This window comes from Puma concolor, chromosome B1, assembly GCF_028749965.1.
Source record: "Puma concolor isolate L17-30 chromosome B1, mPumCon1.1.hap2, whole genome shotgun sequence".
Classification (NCBI taxonomy): domain Eukaryota; kingdom Metazoa; phylum Chordata; class Mammalia; order Carnivora; family Felidae; genus Puma; species Puma concolor.
This window is the reverse complement of record NC_141670.1, coordinates 134,020,817-134,041,379: the sequence shown is the minus strand read 5'-3', so window position 1 is coordinate 134,041,379 and position 20,563 is coordinate 134,020,817. Positions and strand designations below refer to the sequence as shown.

At 40.9% G+C, this 20,563-nt stretch overlaps 1 protein-coding gene and 1 long non-coding RNA gene across 4 annotated transcripts in view; both read left to right on the top strand.

Moving 5' to 3' along the window:
* The window catches only part of LOC112858060 (putative E3 ubiquitin-protein ligase HERC6), a 114,093-nt gene that overhangs the window by 56,773 nt on the left and 36,757 nt on the right, over nt 1-20,563 (top strand). For 2 of the 3 annotated variants that reach the window (XM_025921394.2, XM_086704605.1), the window contains exons 6-10: nt 2,681-2,908; nt 4,248-4,342; nt 6,549-6,676; nt 14,501-14,643; nt 15,301-15,368. In XM_025921394.2, the coding sequence (XP_025777179.2) occupies nt 2,681-2,908; nt 4,248-4,342; nt 6,549-6,676; nt 14,501-14,643; nt 15,301-15,368 (662 nt within the window). The remainder of the gene's footprint in view (nt 1-2,680; nt 2,909-4,247; nt 4,343-6,548; nt 6,677-14,500; nt 14,644-15,300; nt 15,369-20,563) is intronic. The other variant, XM_086704604.1, reaches the window with a different exon arrangement.
* On the top strand, nt 15,377-19,257 carry LOC147581888 (uncharacterized). The gene is made up of 2 exons (XR_015250354.1): nt 15,377-17,247; nt 17,487-19,257. It is a non-coding gene; the product is annotated as an uncharacterized LOC147581888 (long non-coding RNA).

The window sequence follows — 20,563 nt, the reverse complement described above, 5'->3', positions numbered from 1 at the left end:
ACTCTTGACCTCAGCACAGGTCTTGATCTCAGGGTTGTGAGCTCAAGCCCCACGTTGGGCTCTGTGCTGGATTTTACCTACCTAAAAAGAAAAGAAAGAAAAGTCAAGGTATCAAAATCATGACTATATTTTTTCTACTAACATCCCCCATCCTTTGTCCATCATCATTCAAAATTTTTCAAAGGAGAGTGTTGCAGAGGAAAAACTTTTCTTCCATCCTCTTAAGTTTAGCACCTGGTAGCCTGCAAATTTATGTGACAAAAGACAGATTAACAAGACAAAAGGCACGAGTTTTATTAATATTTTCATGCATGGAAGTTCACAAAAAGAAGTGAAACTCAAGAAGTCATTAGACTTGGGGACTTATATACCATTTTAACAAAGGAAAGATTTGGGCTTTGCAGGATGGTCAATTGTAGGGAAGTGACTTGGAAATATGTGGAAATAATGGAAGATAAGAGTTATTTTATTAAGGGTTATTTGTGAAGACTCATGTTGATGCAGACTTTCCATCTCTGGTGATGAGTCACTGCCCCATCCCTGGTGCAGGAAAGGACACCTTCACAAAGGGAAATATATACATTGCTTTTGGGTAGATAAGAGGAGGGGCAGAGAACTTTCCCTGCATAGATTGATTCTCAATTGCCTTCAGCTCAAGATAACCCTTATGCCAAAATGACATATTTTGGGGTGGCATATTCTGATTGCCTTCAAGAGACATTTAACATTTGTATGTCCCTCAGGTGATATGCATAATTGCAGCTGTGCCACAAGGGCTATGAACAGCCAACGTTTATTTCCTGGTTGCCTTCTGTCGCACCAGCTATTTTGTGAAATGCTTTACATGTATAATCTCATTCAATCACTTAACAAACACCGAACCTGGGCATTATTTGTATTCTCATTTTAGAAATGAAGAAATTTGGACTCAGACTTTCAGCAATTTGCCTAAGGTCACACACTAACAGATAGTGAGATTTGAACCAATACTTGTTTACATCCCAATCCTAAGTGCTTAACCACTGGACCACACAGGCCATGACACCGTACTATAATCCTGTGGCTATTGTATAATTCCTTCCTGCCATTTCCAGCTATTTGATCTAGGGCAAGTTATTTAACTTGACTCTCGATTTTCTCATCTGTAGGAGTACTGATGTCTACCTTACAGGCTGTTTAGAAGATTCAGTGAAACAAGACATACAATATATCCTGCACAGTCCAAAGCAGATAGTAGGGGTACAATAAATATTAGTCTCTTTCCTTCCATACTTTTCTTCTTCTTAATTATTGAAATAGTTTGAATTACTTCCTCAGGGTATTGATTTGTCTTTACATTGGTCTGGATTGTGAAGGTTGTTTGAAGCCCGGGTACCCAGTACATTTGCTATGGTGAAATGTGAGTTCTCATAGACCTTAATGTGGGTTTGACATTCTGCATTGTGCCCTCAGAAATACTTTTCAGTGGTAGAACTAGCTTTAGAAGAGTTTAAAAAAGAAAAAATTAGATGTAATAACATAAACATCTGAGACACGTTGGCAGTTTCCTGGGTAGACAATGAAACATTAAAAGATCTTGACTTTTGACCTCATGTAAATTATCCACCTCTGGTCAAATTCAACATAAAATGTTGTTGGTTGTTTTCTCCCATCCAGTCATTCCACAAATATTTGTTAAGTGCCTATAATGTTTCCAGCAAAGAGGATATAGCAGTGAACTAAGACTGTGCTTTCATGGAGTTTATATTATGGGGGTATGTAGGGGAAGTGAGCCTTAAACACATAGACAAATAATTATGTCATATAACAGCGATAAGGGTGTGGGGGGAAAAAAATGAGGCCAGGTAAGGGAATGGGAGCAAGTACTCAAGTGGAGGAAAGGGGTCTTTCTCTTTTATAAAGGATGTCATGGAAGCTATTTCTTACAAGGTGAGCAGACACCAAAAAGAAGGGGAGGAGGGAGACAAGATGCTAAGGCCATGATCCAAAGGAATGATCCAGATGTAAAGGCCATGAGGTTGTGTCATACTCAACAGGGAACAGCAGGGGCTCTGGAAAGTTATGAGCAAGGGGGAGATGAAGTCTGAGATGTGTCATGGGGAATCCTGGTGACCTGGCGCTTGTGAGCTGTGGTGAGAATTGGCCTTTTATTGAGTGAGACAGAAAATCCCTAAAGGGTTCAGTCTGACTTATTTTTTTAAAAGACCACTCTGGCTACCCTTTGGAGAACAGACAAACATGGATTCTGGGAGCCCAGTGAGGTGCTGTTGTAATCTTCCAGGAGAAAAGTGATGGTGGCTTGGTGGCTAAGGTGGTAACAGTGGGGAGGTGAGAAGTGGTCAGATTCCAAATACATTTTAAAGATAGAGACTTTAGGATTTGCTAGGTAGAAGGGTATAAAAGAAAGCAAGGAGATGAGCATGATTCTCAAGATTTCTAGTCTGAGCAGCTGAAAGAACACAGTTGCCCTTGACTGGGAGGGAGAAGAGGAGTGCATGTTGTTGGAAGGGACTTTTGAGGGTGTTCTTGACCATCCTCCTTGCCTTTAGTCAGAATACTCTAACCTCTTTTGTCCCTATTTTAAGTATTAAAGATCTTTAGAATTAGGGTGGTAGTTTCTACTCGAATTTGATATTCCAATATTTTTACAATTTTGAATTTCTCTTCTTTATTTTTGTAGATGGCCAAGTGTTTTCATGGGGAAGTAACAGCCATGGGCAGCTAGGCCTGGGGAAGGAGCTCCCCTCCCAAGCCAGCCCACAGAGGGTGAGGTCCCTGGATGGCATCCCCCTGGCTCAGGTGGCTGCAGGCGGGGCCCACAGCTTTGCCCTGTCTCTCTCTGGGACTTCATTTGGCTGGGGAAGCAACAATGCAGGGCAGCTGGCCTTCTTCGGGAGTAATGTCCCAGGTAACAAGATAATCTTGTTCTTGCAGTAAATCATTCTTTCTTTCCAGTTGGAAGACCAGCTCTGCAAAGGGTACTCTCAATGATTAGAGCAGTGATTCCCAGGCTCCGGAATATATTAGAATCACCTGGGGTGCCATCTTAATTTTTGATTGCCACTGTAATATATTACCAGAAACTTGTGGCTTGAAACAACATAGATTTCTTATCTTATAGTTCTGGTAGCCAGAAGTTATGCAGGTCTCAGTGGGCTAAAAAAAAGTGTCAGCAGCTTTGTGGCAACCAGGTGTGGGGTGGGGATGGACCTTGCATTATTTTCTTGCTTTTTTCCCCCTCTAGAGTCCATTTACATTCCTTGACTCATAGCCCTCTTCTTCAAAGCCAGCAATGGCTGGTTAAGTCTTCCTCAAGTCACTCTGACAGTGACTCTTCTACCTCCCTCTTCCTCAGTCAAAGGAGGAATTTGTAAGTACATTGGGCCCACACAGATAATCCAGGCTAACCTCCCTATTTTAAGGTCAACAGTTTAGCAACTTTAATTCCATCTGCTTCCTTAACTCCTCTTTGCAGTGTAACCTAACATATTCACAGCCTCTGGGGAAAGGACACGGATATCTTCCGAAGTCCCTTATTTTTTCTACTGCAAGAGCATTGAAAAATCCCAGTGCCCACCCCCTCCAAACAAGTTGCAGTGCCCAAGTTAGACCCTATACCAAGTAAATCAGAATGTCTGGGGATGGAAACCAGGCATCGGTCATTGTTAAAGATTCCACAGGTTATGCCAATGTGCAGTCAAGTTTGAGAACCACTGGATTAGAAGATGCTAGCTGGAGAAAAAACCAGTTCCTGGCAACCCTTAAACTCACTATGAAGTCTTCCCCATGAACCCTGTTCCTCCTCTGTTCAGTTCTTTACATTCAGCTAACATATTTGGTGCCTGTTAAGTACCAGTACTTACATCTCGTCTCATTTAACTCTGCCAACATGAAATAAGTCTTATTTTCTCAATTATTATTGTATATTTGCAGAACACCTACCATGTGACAGAAATGAATATAACATAATGGCATTATTACTGGGAATAAAGGTCTTAAAACTTAGCTTTGTAGGAGAATAGTGTTAGGTGTTATAGAAGATCAAAGTTTCCAGAAATAAATGCTAAAGGACTGCCTTTCTTTCTTTTCCAAAGCAGGGCTTTCCCTCTATTTTATAATACTTCTGAGTGTTCATTTTAAAAATTATGTTAACTAATTACAAGATGATAAAAATATTAAAAGATGTAAAAACTCATGGATTCTGAGATTGGTTCTTATACTCTAGACATTGTACTTTCTTTCAACAGTGCAAAGCTACAAGCCTCGTTCAGTTAGTGCGCTGAAAACTCTCGGTGTGGTTTATATCAGCTGTGGTCATGAGCACACTGCAGTGCTTACCCAGGTAATCTAAAATGTTTTGCTATTTTTCGCAAATGAGAAATGTTACCACAAGGTATAGGTATTGGCTGTTGTTAAAAGCCATATGCGTATCAGTATCTCAACTATATCTATTCAATGTACAAATATATAAAAAGGAGAAATGAACCAAATATAAACCATGAAAGTTTCAAGATCCTCTAACAAAAGCTAACTTCAGCTTTAGGAAATATTTTTAGATACCCGCTGAGTTAGATTAATATAGGAGAGAATCCTTTTAGCAATGATTCATTCATAATGTAGTTCTACAGGTGAAAATTATTATAGAAGAGATGAAGTAATTTTTACAGATTTCAATAACCCAAATTATAGACTAGAACCTACTTTGTTCCATTTCTTTTTTTTTATTTAAAAAAATTTTTTTTTTTTTAACATTTATTTATTTTTGAGACAGAGAGAGACAGAGCATGAACGGGGGAGGGTCAGAGAGACAGGGAGACACAATCTGAAACAGGCTCCAGGCTCTGAGCAGTCAGCACAGAGCCCGACACGGGGCTCAAACTCACAGACCGTGAGATCGTGACCTGAGCCAAAGTCGGACGCTTAACCGACTGAGCCACCCAGGCGCCCCAACTTTGTTCCATTTCTTGCTTGGCAAAATTATGAGCCTGTTTCATAAATGTCTGCCTCCTCTTGTTATACTGGCCAAATAGTATATTCCAATGGGGTGGATTCTCTCCACAGCCATAAGGAATAGACTTGAAAACTATTTGTGTGGTTGAAATGATTATTTAAAAACTAAATACCTAAAATAATTTTTTTTTTTTTTTTTTACTTTTTTTTTCAAAGTTTTTTATTTATTTTTGGGACAGAGAGAGACAGAGCATGAACGGGGGAGGGGCAGAGAGAGAGGGAGACACAGAATCGGAAGCAGGCTCCAGGCTCCGAGCCATCGGCCCAGAGCCTGACGCGGGGCTCGAACTCACGGACCGCGAGATCGTGACCTGGCTGAAGTCGGACGCTTAACCGACTGCGCCACCCAGGCGCCCCCCTAAAATAATTTGTATTACTTCTTTTAACATAAAAAAATTTTTTTTTAACATTTATTTATTTTTGAGACAGAGAGAGAGAGAGCATGAACAGGGGAGGGTCAGAGAAAGAGGGAGACACAGAATCTGAAACAGGCTCCAGGCTCTGAGCTGTCAACACAGAGCCCGACGCGGGGCTCGAACCCACAGACCGCGAGATCGTGACCTGAGCTGAAGTCAGACGCTCAACCAACTGAGCCACCCAGGCGCCCCTGTTTTAACTTTTTTAATGTTTATTTTTGAAAGAGAGAGGGAGAGCGTGAGCGAGGGAGGGGCAGAGAGAGACGGGGACAGAGGATCCGAAGCAGTCTCTGTGCTGACAGCAGAGAGCCCGATGTGGGGCTCTAACTCACAAGCCATGGGATCACGACCTGAGCCGAAGTCAGACGCTTAACCAACTGAGCCACCCAGGTGCCCCGGTATTATTTGTTTAAAAGCGTGTTTGGATTATATTATTCTTAGTGGACAGGAGAAAGCTAGAGTTGTTTTAATCAAGAGTCATCTTTGGTTGCACTTGTGTGGCTCAGTCGGTTGAGCCTCCAGACTCTTGGTTTCAGCTCAGGTCCCCATCTCTTAGTTTGTGGGATAGAGCCCTGCGTCAGGCTCCACACTGATAGCACGGAGCCTGCTTGGGATTCTCTCTCTCCCCATCTGTCTCTCTGCCCGTCCCCGACTCACACTCATTTTCTCTCTCCCTCTTTCTCAAAATAAATAAATAAAACTTTAAAAAAAAATCATTTTTTGAGGGGCCCCTGGCTGGCTTAGTCAGAAGAGCATACAACTCTTGACAGTGGGGTTGTGAGTTTGAGCCCAAAGTTGGGTGTAGAGATTACTAAAAAAAATAAATACACTTTAAAAAATCATCTTTTGAGAAAAGATTATTTTCAGAGAAACGTTCAAATAAATAAAGCAACCCTCTATTTAAATGTGTTATTCTTGAGCCATCCATTCATTCTACAATGAAAGCCAACGGTTTTTCATGTTTAATGAGTTAACTTACATACACTCTTAGAAATAATAAATATAAGACCCTTCATATAGTACTCTCATATAATTCTCTGATGATACTTATCTTTAAGTTTTTAGTTACTTTTTTAAATATGAAATTAGTTTGATTCCTTCTATTGCTTCTTTTTTAAACAGAATGGGAAAGTGTTCACATTTGGAGACAATAGCTGTGGACAGCTGGGACACAGCCCCACTGCTGAGAAGACAGGTCCACAACTCATGGAAGGAATTGAAGGCCTAGTTTCACAGATAGACTGCGGAAGGTAATAGGCTAGTTTTTTGTTTGTTTGTTTTTAGTGTGAGTAGAATGTGTTATATTTTATGATTTAGAAATGACTCCTCAGCAATGTTTCAAAACTTAAAACACAAAATATGTAACTACTATTTTTCTAGATCATTTTCCTTTCTGAAAATTTACTTCTTTTAAATATAGTTTAAGTTTTCTATTTTTTCTTCTTTATTCCAGACATTTCATTTATTTAATAAGAATTTATTGGAAGTCTACTGTGTATAGACCACCTTATTAGGTGCTGAAGGTTGGCAAGGGGGTTTAAAATAAAAACAGTGGTACTTGCCTACTTGAGTTGATAAAGCAAAATTAAAGTATTCTCACACAAATAGAAGATAATACATATTTACATATGCATTCAGAGTTTTGCATAACCTAATTATGAGGACACTGAATATTATCTACCCAATTTATAAATAACAAAACTTACATTTATTTAAAAAAAATTTTTTTTAACGTTTTTATTTATTTTTGAGACAGAGAGACAGAGCATGAACAGGGGAGGGGCAGAGAGAGAGAGGGAGACACAGAATCCGAAGCAGGCTCCAGGCTCTGATCTGTCAGCACAGAGCCCGACGCGGGGCTTGCACTCACAGACCAGCTCATGGCCTGAGCTGAAGTCGGAGGCTCAACCGACTGAGCCACCCAGGAGCCCTACAAAGCTTACATTTAAAACACAAATGAAGGAGAACCTGGGTGGCTCAGTTAAGCATCTGACTGGCTCAGGTCATGATCTCTCGGTCCATGTGTTCAACCCCCACATCAAGCTCTGTGCTTGACAGCTCAGGGCCTGGAGCCTGCTTTGGATTCTGTGTCGCCCTCTCGATCTCCCCCTCCTCAACTCACACTCTATCTTTCTCTCTCCCTTAAAAGTAAATAAACAATGGGGCGCCTGGGTGGCGCAGTCGGTTGAGCGTCCGACTTCAGCCAGGTCACGATCTCGCGGTCCGTTAGTTCGAGCCCCGCATCGGGCTCTGGGCTGATGGCTCAGAGCCTGGAGCCTGTTTCCGATTCTGTGTCTCCCTCTCTCTCTGCCCCTCGCCCGTTCATGCTCTGTCTCTCTCTGTCCCAAAAATAAATAAACGTTGAAAAAAAAAATTAAAAAAAAAAAAAGTAAATAAACATTAAAAAAAATAATAAAACAAATGATAGGGGCATCTGGGTGGCTCAGGTCAAGATCTCACAGTTTGTGAGTTCCAGCCCTGCATCAGGCTCTTGGACTCTCAGCTTTCAGCAAGGTGCCTGCTTCAGATTCTCTGTCCTCTCTCTCTCTGTCCCTCCCCCGCTGGTGTGCATGCACCAACAAGGCTCTCTCTCTCTCAAAAATAAACCTTAAAAAATAATAAAAATAAAAAAATAAAACACAAATGATAGAAACCATAGTAAAGACTTATCAATAATATTCTATCTTTAAGGTTACTAAAAAGTTAATATTCTGGGAGGGCTTCTGGGAAGATGGCAGCATAGGAGGACGCTGGGCTCACCACGTTCTGCTGATCAGATTCCACCCACACCTGCCTAAATAACCCAGAAAATTGCCAGAAGACTAGCAGAATGGATTCTCCGGAGCCAAGCATAGACAAGAGGCCTATGGAAGAGGGTAGGAAGGGCAGAGAGGCCGTGCGCACAACCCAGACAGGCGGGAGGGAGCTGGGGCGGAGGCACAGCCCGCCTGCCAAGCAGAGGCCCCGAGTCTGGCTGGCAAAAGCGGAGGGGCCGGCCGGAGTGTGTTCTGACAGCAAGCGGGACTTAACATCTGGAGGGTTATAAGTTAACAGATCTTCTCGGTGAGCGGGAGGGCTGGAGGACAACGGGAAGGAGAGTTGTTGAGCCCCGGACAATAGAGCGCAGCTTGGCGGGGAACAAAGGTGCTTGCCAGCGCCATCTCCATTGCCCATCCCCCAGCCGAAACCACAAAGGGAACCAGTTCCTGTCAGGGAACTTGCTTGCACCGCGCAAACACCCAACGCTGTGCTTCTGCAGATCCATCGGACCCATCCCTCCGAAGGCGGGTCTGACTCCCTCCCGGTGCCACAGGGCCCCTCCCGAAGCGGATCTCCGAAGGAAAACAGAGCTGAGCCTGCCCCTCCCGCCCCTGTGCACCTTGCCGATCCACCCCAGCTAATATGCCAGATCCCCAGCACCACAAGTCTGGCAGTGTGCAAGTAGCCCAGACGGGCCATGCCACCCCACAGTGAATCCTGCCCCTAGGAGAGGGGAAGAGAAGGTACACACCAGTCTGTGGTCCCAGCGGTGGGCTGGGGGCAGACATCAGGTCTGACTGCGGCCCCGCCCACCAAAGCAAGTTATTCCAGACAGCACAGGGGAAGTGCCCTGCAGTTCCCCACCACTCCAGGTACTATCCAAGATGATGAAACGGAAGAATTCCCCTCAAAAAAATGTCAAGGAAATAATAACAGCTAACAAACTGATCAAAAATGATTTAAACAATATAACAGTAAGTGAATTTAGAATAATAGTCATAAAATTAATCGCTGGGCTTGAAAACAGTATAAAGGACAGCAGAGAATCTATTGCTACAGAGATCAAGGGACTAAGGAACAGCCAGGAGGAGCTAAAAAATGCTATTAATGAGCTGCAAAATAAAATGGAGATGACCACAGCTCGGATTGAAGAGGCAGATGAGAGAATAGGTGAACTAGAAGATAAAATTATGGAAAAAGAGGAAGCTGAGAAGAAGAGAGATAAAAAAAATCCAGGAGTATGAGGGGAAAATTAGAGAACTAAGTGATGCACTAAAGAGAAATAATCTACGCATAATTGGTATTCCAGAGGAGGAAGAGAGAGGGAAAGGTGCTGAAGGTGTACTTGAAGAAATAATAGCTGAGAACTTCCCGGATCTGGGGAAGGAAAAAGGCATTGAAATCCAAGAGGCACAGAGAACTCCCTTCAGACGTAACTTGAATTGATCTTCTGCATGACATATCATAGTGAAACTGGCAAAATACAAGGATAAAAAGAAAATTCTGAAAGCAGCTAGGTTTAAACGTGCTCTAACATATAAAGGGAGATCGATAAGACTAGTGATGGATCTCTCTACTGAAACTTAGCAGGCCAGAAAGGAATGGCAGGAAATCTTCAATGTGATGAACAGAAAAAATATGCAGCCGAGAATCCTCTACCCAGCAAACCTGTCATTTAGAATAGAAGGAGAGATAAATGTCTTCCCAAACAAACAAAAACTGAAGGAATTCGTCACCACTAAACCAGCACTACAAGAGATCCTAAGGGGGATCCTGTGAGACAAAGTACCAGAGACATCGCTACAAGCATGAAACCTACAGACATCACAATGACTCAAACCCATATCTTTCTATAATAACACTGAATGTAAATGGACTAAATGCACCAACCAAAAGACATAGGGTATCAGAATGGATAAAAAAAACAAGACCCATCTATTTGCTGTCTACAAGAGACTCATTTTAGACCTGAGGACACCTTCAGATTGAAAGTAAGGGGATGGAGAACTATTTATCATGCTATTCGAAGTCAAAAGAAAGCTGGAGTAGCCATACTTATATCAGACACACTAGACTTTAAATTAAAGGCTGTAACAAGAGATAAAGAAGGGCATTATATAATAATTGCAGGGTCTATCCATCAAGAAGAACTAACAATTATAAATGTCTGTGCATCGAATACGGGAGCCCCCAAATATATAAAACAATTACAAACATAAGCAACCTTATTGAGAAGAATGTGGTAACTGCAGGGAACTTTAATACCCCACTTACAACAATGGATAAATCATCTAGACACATGGTCAATAAAGAAACAAAGGCCCTGAATGATACATTGGATCAGATGGACTTGACAGATATATTTAGAACTCTGCATCCCAAAGCAACAGAATATACTTTCTTCTCGAGTGCACATGGAACATTCTCCAAGATAGATCACATACTGGGTCACAAAACAGCCCTTCATAAGTATACAAGAATTGAGATCATACCATGCATACTTTCGGACCACAATGCTATGAAACTTGAAATCAACCACAGGAAAAAGTCTGGAAAACCTCCAAAAGCATGGAGGTTAAAGAACACCCTACTAAAGAATGAATGGGTCAACCAGGCAGTTAGAGAAGAAATTAAAAAATATATGGAAACAAACGAAAATGAAAATACAACAATCCAAATGCTTTGGGATGCAACGAAGGCAGTCCCAAGAGGAAAATACATTGCAATCCAGGTCTATCTCAAGAAACAAGAAAAATCCCAAATACAAAATCTAACAGCACACCTAAAGGAAATAGAAGCAGAGCAGCAAAGACACCCCCAAACCCAGCAGAAGAAGGGAAATAATAAAGATCAGAGCAGAAATAAACAATATAGAATCTAAAAAAACTATAGAGCAGATCAATGAAACCAAGAGTTGGTTTTTTGAAAAAATAAACAAAATTGATAAACCTCTAGCCAGGCTTCTCAAAAAGAAAAGGGAGATGGCCCAAATAGATAAAATCATGAATGAAAATGGAATTACAACCAATCCCTCAGGAATACAAGCAATTATCAGGGAATACTATGAAAAATTATATGCCAACAAATTGGACAACCTGGAAGAAATGGACAAATTCCTAAACACCCACACTTCCAAAACTCAAACAGGAGGAAATAGAAAGCTTGAACAGACCCATAACCAGCGAAGAAATTGAATCAGTTATCAAAAATCTCCCAACAAATAAGAGTCCAGGACCAGATGGCTTCCCTGGGGAATTCTACCAGACGTTTAAAGCAGAGATAATACCTATCCTTCTCAAGCTGTTCCAAAAAATAGAAAGGGAAGGAAAACTTCCAGACTCATTCTATGAAGCCAGTATTACTTTGATTCCTAAACCAGACAGAGACCCAGTAAAAAAAGAGAACTACAGGCCAATATCCATGATGAATATGGATGCAAAAATTCTCAATAAGATACTAGCAAATCGAATTCAACAGCTTATAAAAAAAATTATTCCCATGATCAAGTGGGATTCATTCCTGGGATGCAGGGCTGGTTCAACATCTGCAAATCAATCAACGTGATACATCACATTAATAAAAGAAAAGATAAGAACCATATGATCCTGTCAATCGATGCAGAAAAGGCATTTGACAAAATTCAGCAACCTTTCTTAATAAAAACCCTCGAGAAAGTCGGGATAGAAGGAACATACTTAAAGATCATAAAAGCCATTTGTGAAAAGCCCACAGCTAACATCATCCTCAATGAGGAAGAACTGAGAGCTTTTTCCCTGAGATCAGGAACACCATAGGGATGTCCACTCTCACTGCTGTTGTTTAACATAGTGTTGGAAGTTCTAGCATCAGCAATCATACAACAAAAGGAAATGAAAGGCCTCAAAATTGGCAAAGATGAAGTCAAGCTTTCACTTTTTGCAGATGACATGATATTATACATGGAAAATCCGATAGACTCCACCAAAAGTCTGCTAGAACTGATACATGAATTCAGCAAAGTTGCAGGATACAAAATCAATGTACAGAAATCAGTTGCATTCTTATACACTAATAATGAAGCAACAGAAAGACAAATAAAGAAACTGATCCCATTCACAATTGCACCAAGAAGCATAAAATACCTAGGAATAAATCTAACCAAAGATGTAAAAGATCTGTATGCTGAAAACTATAGAAAGCTTATGAAGGAAATTGAAGAAGATATAAGGAAATGAAAAAACATTCCGTGCTCATGGATTGGAAGAATAAATATTGTTAAAATGTACATACTACCCAAAGCTATCTACACATTCAATGCAATCCCAATCAAAATTGCACCAGCATTCTTCTCAAAGCTAGAACAAGCAATCCTAAAATTCATATGGAACCACAAAAGGCCCCGAATAGCCAAAGTAATTTTGAAGAAGAAGACCAAAGCAGGAGGCATCACAATCCCAGACTTTAGCCTCTACTACAAAGCTGTAATCATCAAGACAGCATGGTATTGACACAAAAACAGACACATAGACCAATGGAATACAATAGAAACTCCAGAACTAGACCCACAAATGTATGGCTAAATAATCTTTGACAAAGCAGGAAAGAACATCCAATGGAAAAAAGACAGTCTCTTTAACAAATGGTGGTGGGAGAACTGGACAGCAACATGCAGAAGGTTGAAACTAGACCACTTTCTCACACCATTCACAAAAATAAACTCAAAATGGATAAAGGACCTGAATGTGAGACCGGAAACCATCAAAACACTAGAGGAGAAAGCAGGAAAAGACCTCTCTGACCTCAGCCGCAGCAATTTCTTACTTGACACATCTCCAAAGGCAAGGGAATTAAAAGCAAAAAGAACTATTGGGACCTCATGAAGATAAAAAGCTTCTGCACAGCAAAGGAAACAATCAACAAAACTAAAAGGCAACCAATGGAATGGGAAAAGATATTTGCAAATGACATATCGGAAAGGGCTAGTGTCTAAAATTTATAAAGAGCTCACCAAACTCCACACCCAAAAAACAAATAATCCAGTGAAGAAATGGGCAGAAAACATGAATAGACACTTCTCTAAAGAAGACATCCAGATGGTCAACAGGCACATGAAAAGATGCTCGATGTCGCTCCTCATCAGGGAAATACAAATCAAAACCACACTCAGATATCACCTCACACCAGTCAGAGTGGCCAAAATGAACAAATCAGGAGACTATAGATGCTGGCGAGGATGTGGAGAAACAGGAACCCTCTTGCACTGTTGGTGGGAATGCAAACTGGTGCAGCCGCTTTGGAAAACAGTGTGGGGAGGTTCCTCAAAAAGTTAAAAATAGACCTACCCTATGACCCAGCAATAGCACTGCTAGGAATTTACCCAAGGGATACAGGAGTACTGATGCATAGGGGCATTGTACCCCAATATTTATAGCAGCACTCTCAATGATAGCCAAATTGTGGAAAAAGCCTAAATGTCCATCAACTGATGAATGCATAAAGAAATTGTGGTTTATATACACAATGGAGTACTGAGTGGCAATGAGAAAGAATGAAATATGGCCCTTTGTAGCAACGTGGATGGAACTGGAGAGTGTGATGTTAAGTGAAATAAGCCATACAGAGAAGGACAGATACCATACGTTTTCACTCTTATGTGGATGCTGAGAAACTTAACAGAAACCATGGGGGAGGGGAAGGAAAAAAAAGAAAAAAGAGGTTAGAGTGGGAGACAGCCAAAGCATAAGAAACTCTTAAAAACTGAGAACAGGGGCTCCTGGGTGGCGCAGTTGGTTGAGCGTCCGACTTCAGCTGGGTCACGATCTCGCGGTCCGTGAGTTCGAGCCCCACGTCGGGCTCTGGGCTGATGGCTCAGAGCCTGGAGCCTGTTTCCGATTCTGTGTCTTCCTCTCTCTCTGCCCCTCCCCCGTTCATGCTCTGTCTCTCTCTGTCCCAAAAATAAATAAAGGTTGAAAAAAAAAATTAAAAAAAAAAAAACTGAGAACAAACTGAAGGTTGATGGGGGGTGGGAGGGAGGGGAGGGGAGGTGATGGGCATTGAAGAGGGCGTCTTTTGGGATGAGCACTGGGTGTTGTATGGAAACCAATTTGACAATAAATTTCATATATTAAAAAAAATAAATGCGTTACTATTCAAAAAAAAAAAAAGTTAATATTCACCTACCATTTGTTTAACCACATCATTTGGTACCCTCTCACCCTGACATTATAATAAGGGATCTGAGTACTTAGTAGATAAACCTGTTATTTTGTGTTAGGAGACATCATCTTTCTCAAAAAGTGAGTACCTTGGTCTTCATTATATTCTCTCTCTTGCAGTTACCATACCCTTGTGTATGTCTACACCACAGGCCAGGTGGTATCTTTTGGTCGCGGACCAAGTTGCAAAAGCTGCTCAAATCATCCGGAGCCTCTGACAGAGAACACTGACGTTACCTGCCTGATTTCTGCTGAGAGTAAAAGTGGTTCCACTAAGTCATGATTTTGTTTTAATTGATGCCACTGGAGGAGAAATATTATTTATCTTCCTTTCACAGGAGTACATAGACCTCTGGTTCTTTTAGTACTGTTACTTTTAATTAAGACAATATGCAGTTTTTCTTATGTAATGATTCCTGGAGTATTTAGTAATTTTTTTCTGAAGATTAAGGTAATACAAAAAAGATCCCAAGTTGATGAATTATCAGAAAGATATACTTTTATATATTTAATCAAACCTCTTCTAGGGGCGCTGGGTTGGCTCAGAGGAGCATGTGACTCTTGATCTCGGTGTTGTGAGTTCAGGCCCCACCTTTGGTGTAGAGATTACTTTAAAAAATAAAATCTTAAAAAAAGTACATCTAAAGCACATCACCTTGGTTTCATTAAGCAAGTGCATGAAAAATTAAATTTTAAGCTAAGTGTGTATGCAACATGTAGGCTGATCAAAATAAATCGTTTATGGTGCTTGTTAAAATTCATTTAGAAGAATACTAATTGCCAATAAATAAGTAAATTTAGCTTGGTAATATATCAGGTTTTTTTTAAGGCTATTTTTTCAAAGTAGTTTTAGGTTTATAACAAAAGATTTATTTTTTACTTCTAAAAACAATAAACATGGATTTATGACTTTCTTTTAGGACTTGTGGATGTTCAAGTCAAGCACATTTTTGCTGGAACACATGCCAATTTTGTGACAACTTACAAGGTATCTATTACACTTTCTGTTTCTTTTAAAAATCATTGTTTTCCTCTAGATTTCAAACCAGTATTTGAAACATTGTATCATTTGTGTATATTCAAATTTTTTACTAAAATAATAAGATCCTCTGTTAGAATGCTTCTTAAAAAATCTGTAATTTTCACTTCCTCATTTGGCTTCCTGAGAGATGAGACCCCCAAATCTAAATTCATTGTTTTTACACTGTTTATTATTAAGTAATATTAATGATAATATTAAGAGCAGTGATTAATATTAATTGATTAGTGTTAATTGTAGCCCTCATGCATGAAGGACCAATCAAAATACTCCAAGTCAATCAACACATTTAATCCTCATGTCAATTCCAATTGGTATTATTTCCCCCATTTTATATATGAAAGAACTGTGTCTCAGAGAAGTGGACTCACCCAAAGTTGCACTGCTAAGTGGCAGAGCTGAATCCAGGCAATCCAGCTCCAAAGCTTAAACCGTTACCCACCGTACCATAGTACCCTCCCAGTTGGTGACAGAGAGGATTTTATCATATTTCCGGGTGAAATGCTTGCATGGAGGTGGAAGTATACAGATGTACCTCATTATATTGGCACTTTGCTTTAGTTTTTTTACAAACTGAAGGTTTGTGGCAATGCTATATTGAAGAAGTTTATGGGCACCATTTTTCCAACAGCATTTGCTCGCTTCTTGTCTCTGTGTCACATTTTGGTAATTCTTGCAATATTTCAAACTTTTCCATTATTACTATGTATGTTATGGTGATCTGTGATCAGTGATTTTTGATGTTACTGTTAACATTGTTGGGGGACGCCATAAACCATGCCCCTCTAGAGTGGCAAACTGAAAGGTGTGTGTTCTGGCTGTTTCACCAACTGGCTGTTCCCCTGTCTCTCTCCCTCTCCTTGGGCCTTCCTGTTTATTCTCTGAGACAAAACAATATTGAAATTTGGCCAGTTAATAACCCTACAATAGCTTCTAAATGTTCTGGTGAAAGGAAGAGTCACATGTCATTTTAAATAAATAAGAAGCCAGAAATTATAAACTTAGTGAGGAAGACCCATCGAAAGCTGAGACAGGCTGAAAACCACATCAAACCTAGCTAAGCTGTGAATGCAAAGGAAAAGTTCTTGAAGGAAATAAAAAGTGCTACATCAGTGAACACACAAATGATAAGAAAGTGAAACAGCCTTACTTCTAATATGGAGAAAGTTTTAGTGGTCTGGATAGAAGATCAAACATTCCCTTAATACCAAAGCCTGATCCAAGGCAAGGCCCTAACTCTCCTCAATTTTATGAAGGCTGAGAGAGGTGAGGAAGCTGCAGTACAGAAGTTTGAAACTAGCAGAGTTTGGTTTGTGAGGTTCAAGTAAAGAAGCCATCTCCATAACATCAGAGTGCAAGGTGAAGCAGCAAGTGCTGCAGCAAGTTACCCAGAAGATCTAGTTAAGATGATTAATGAAGGTGGCTACACTAACCAACAGGTTTTCAATGCAGATGAAACAACTTTCCATTGGAAGAAGATGCCATGTAGGACTTTCATAGCTAGAGAGAAGTCACTGCCTACCTTCAAAGCTTCAAAGGATAGCCTGACTATCTTGTTAGGGGCTAATGCAGCTGCTGACTTTAAGTAGAAGCCAGTGTTCATTTACCATCCTGAAAATCCTAGGGCCCTTAAGAATTGTGCTTTATCTAATCTGCTTGTTCTCTATGAATGGAACAACAAAGTCTAGGTGACAGCACCTCTTTATAACATGGCTTATAGAATATTTTAAGGCCATTGCTGAGATGTGCCAAAAAAATAAAAGTTTTCTTTCAAAATATTATTGCTCATAGACAGTACACCTGGTCATCCAGGAGTTCTGATGGAGATGTACAACCAGAATGATATTGTTTTTTTTTTTTAATTTTTTTTCAACGTTTATTTATTTTTTGGGACAGAGAGAGACAGAGCATGAATGGGGGAGGGGCAGAGAGAGAGGGAGACACAGAATTGGAAACAGGCTCCAGGCTCTGAGCCATCAGCCCAGAGCCCGACGCGGGGCTCGAACTCACGGACCGCGAGATCGTGACCTGGCTGAAGTCAGACGCTTAACCGACTGCGCCACCCAGGCGCCCCCAGAATGATATTGTTTTAATCCCTGTTAACATAACATCCATTCTGTAGTCCATGAATCAAGGAGTCATTTTGACTTTCAAGTCATATTATTTAAGAAATACACTTCATAAGGCTACAGCTGACGGTGCCTGGGTGGCTCAGTCAGTTAAGCATCTGACTTCAGCTCAGGTCATGATCTCACAGTTTGTGAGCTCGAGCCCTGCATTGGGTGAGCCTGAGTCCTGCTTTGGGTGAGCCCTGCTTCTGTCTCTCCCTCTTTGCCCCTTTCTCACTTGCGCCCTCTCTCTTAAAGAAAAAAAAAAGGCTACAGCTGTCATTGATAGTAATTCCTCTAATGGATCTGGGCGAAGTCAATTGAAAACCTTCTGGAAAAGATTCACCGTCCTAGATTCCATTAAGAACATTCATGATTCATGGGAAGAGTTTAAGATGTCAACATTAACAGGAGTTTGGAAGAAACTGGTTCCAGCCCTCATGGAGGACTTTGAGGGGTTCAAGACTTCAGTAGAGGAAGTAACTGCAGTGTGGAAACAGCAGGAGAACTAGAATCAGAAGTGGAGCCTGAAGATGTGAATGAATTGCTACAATCTCATGATAAAACTATGAATCGATGATAAGTTGCTTTTTATGGATGAGTAAAGAAAATTGTTTCTTGAGATGGCATCTACTCCTAGTGAAGATGCTGTGAAGATTGTTGAAATGATGACAAAGGATCTAGATTTTTACATAAACTGAGTTGATAAAGCAGCAGCAAGGTTTGAGAAGATTGACTTCAATTTTGAAAGAAGCTCTGTAAAATGCTGCCAAACAGCATCACGTGGTACAGAGAAATCGTAAAAGGAAGCACCCATTGATATGGCAAACTTCAGTGTTGTCTTATTTGAGGAAATTGCCACAGCTATCCCCAAGCCTGACCACCAACATCAAGGCAAGATTACAACCTTCATCAGAAGAAATATTATGACTCACTGAGAGCTCAAATGATGACTAGCAGTTCTTAGCAATGAAGTATTTTTTAACTTAAGATATATACATTGCTGGGGTGCCTGGGGTGGCTCAATCGGTTAAGTGTCCAACTCTTGGTTTGGGCTCAGGTCATGATCTCACAGTTCACGGGATCGAGCCCTGCACTGGGCTTCGCACTGACAAGCAGAGCCTTCTTGGGATTTTCTCTCTCTCCCTCTCTCTCTGTCCCTCCCCTGCTTGCAATCTCTCTCTCAAAATAAACTTAAAAAAAAAAGATATATACATTATTTTTTTTAGACATGATGCTTTTTCACACTTCATAGACTACAGTATTGTGTAAACATAATTTTTATATGCACTGGGAAGCCAAAAAATTCATTTGACTCACTTTATTGCAATATTCGCTTTATTGTGGTAGTCTTGAACTGAACCCTCAGTATCTTTAAGGTATGCTGTATGTAGTTATTTTCCTAATTTGTACTTTTTTTTTTTTTTTAACTATCAGGAATGTTTTAACCATGACATCCATACAGATTCTTACTATATTTTCTGGGACAGAAAACGGTCAGAGGCAAAGGTTTCTGTGCTGCTGGGTTGGTTGGGTTGTACTTGTCTGTTCTGTTACAGCCATTCAGCCAACCAGCAGCTGCCTGCTGTGTCTCAGGCTCTGGTTTTGGTGCTTGGGATAAAAGTGAATAATACAGGCAAGGTTGCTCTCATTCATGGCATTTGGATTCTACAGGGAAGGGCAGACAATAAATATGTAAACACAAAATAAGTAACATTGTGTTAGAGAGTCATAAGTGCTCTGAAGCAAACAAAGCAGGCCGTGGGAGACTGATGAAGTGGGCTTCTTTAGAAATGTCAGTTAGGGGGGCGCCTGGGTGGCTCAGTCGGTTAAGCGTCCGATCTCACGGTCTGTGAGTTCGAGCCCTGCATCGGGCTCTGTGCTGACTGCTCAGAGCCTGGAGCCTGTTTCAGATTCTGTGTCTCCCTCTTTCTCTGACCCTCCCCCGTTCATTCTGTCTCTCTCTGTCTCAAAAATAAATAAACTTAAAAAAAAAAAAAAAAGAAAGAAATATCAGTTAGGGAAGACCTCTCAGTGGCTGGGACATTAATTGGATACCTTAGCCATGCTTAGATCCAAAGAAAGAGTGTTCCAGCTAGTGGGAACCACACATAGAGAGACCCTGTGGCAAGTATTTGTTTAGCATGTGAGGACAGAGAGAGGGCCAGAAGGGCAGAGCACATAGGAAAGGGTGAAGAGTTATATGGGATGGAGGCAGGTAGGTGAGATGTGGTCAGTGTGAAATGTTCTTGAAGACGAGATCTGGAGCCTTAGTTGGATGTCCAAATCTGGAGCTCAGGGAGCATGTCAGCACTGGAATATAGACATGGTAGTTGTCCAAGTATAGACAGTACTTGAAGCTGAGGCCTGGAGGAAAGGTTACCTATTAAGAGAGTAAAAATGAGAAGAGAAAGGGGACAGAATCCAACCGTGAGGGACTTCTCCATTTAGAGGTCTGACAATGAGGAGGTGCCAGAAGACAAAGTGAAAAGGGCCAGTTTCTGAGATGGGGGAAAACCAGGAGAGGGTGTGTCATCAAGGCAAGAGAAGAAGGTATTTCCAGAAAGAAGTGGCTAATCCTGTCACATACTGCTGAGAGGTCAAGTAAGATGAGCACAGAGATTATTTTGGAGAATGATCCCATTCAAATGGAGAAAACGATGGTGCATGAGAAAGAATGGATAATTGCAGAAGCAATGTCCCTCAGTAGGAGAGAAGAGGCGGGATTCTGTCCACATAGAATGTAGGGGTGTGAACAGAAATATTTATTTTATTCTAATAAGGAACAGTGGAGGGGGGGGAGAGGTGATGATGGAAAGGTGCCTGATGGCTTTAATTTCCTCAGTGACGCACAAGGCACGGTCCTCATCTGGGAGTGAGTGGAAGAGAAGAGGAGTGTTAGAGGTTTGGGAATGAAAGGAAGGTGTGCAGTAGCTGTCTCAGAGAGTGAGAAAGCAAATGTTGTGGGAAATTACTAAACAGTGTTGGGTGCCCATTTGACATTTGTGGTAGTAGACTTCAAGCGAAACCAGTCAG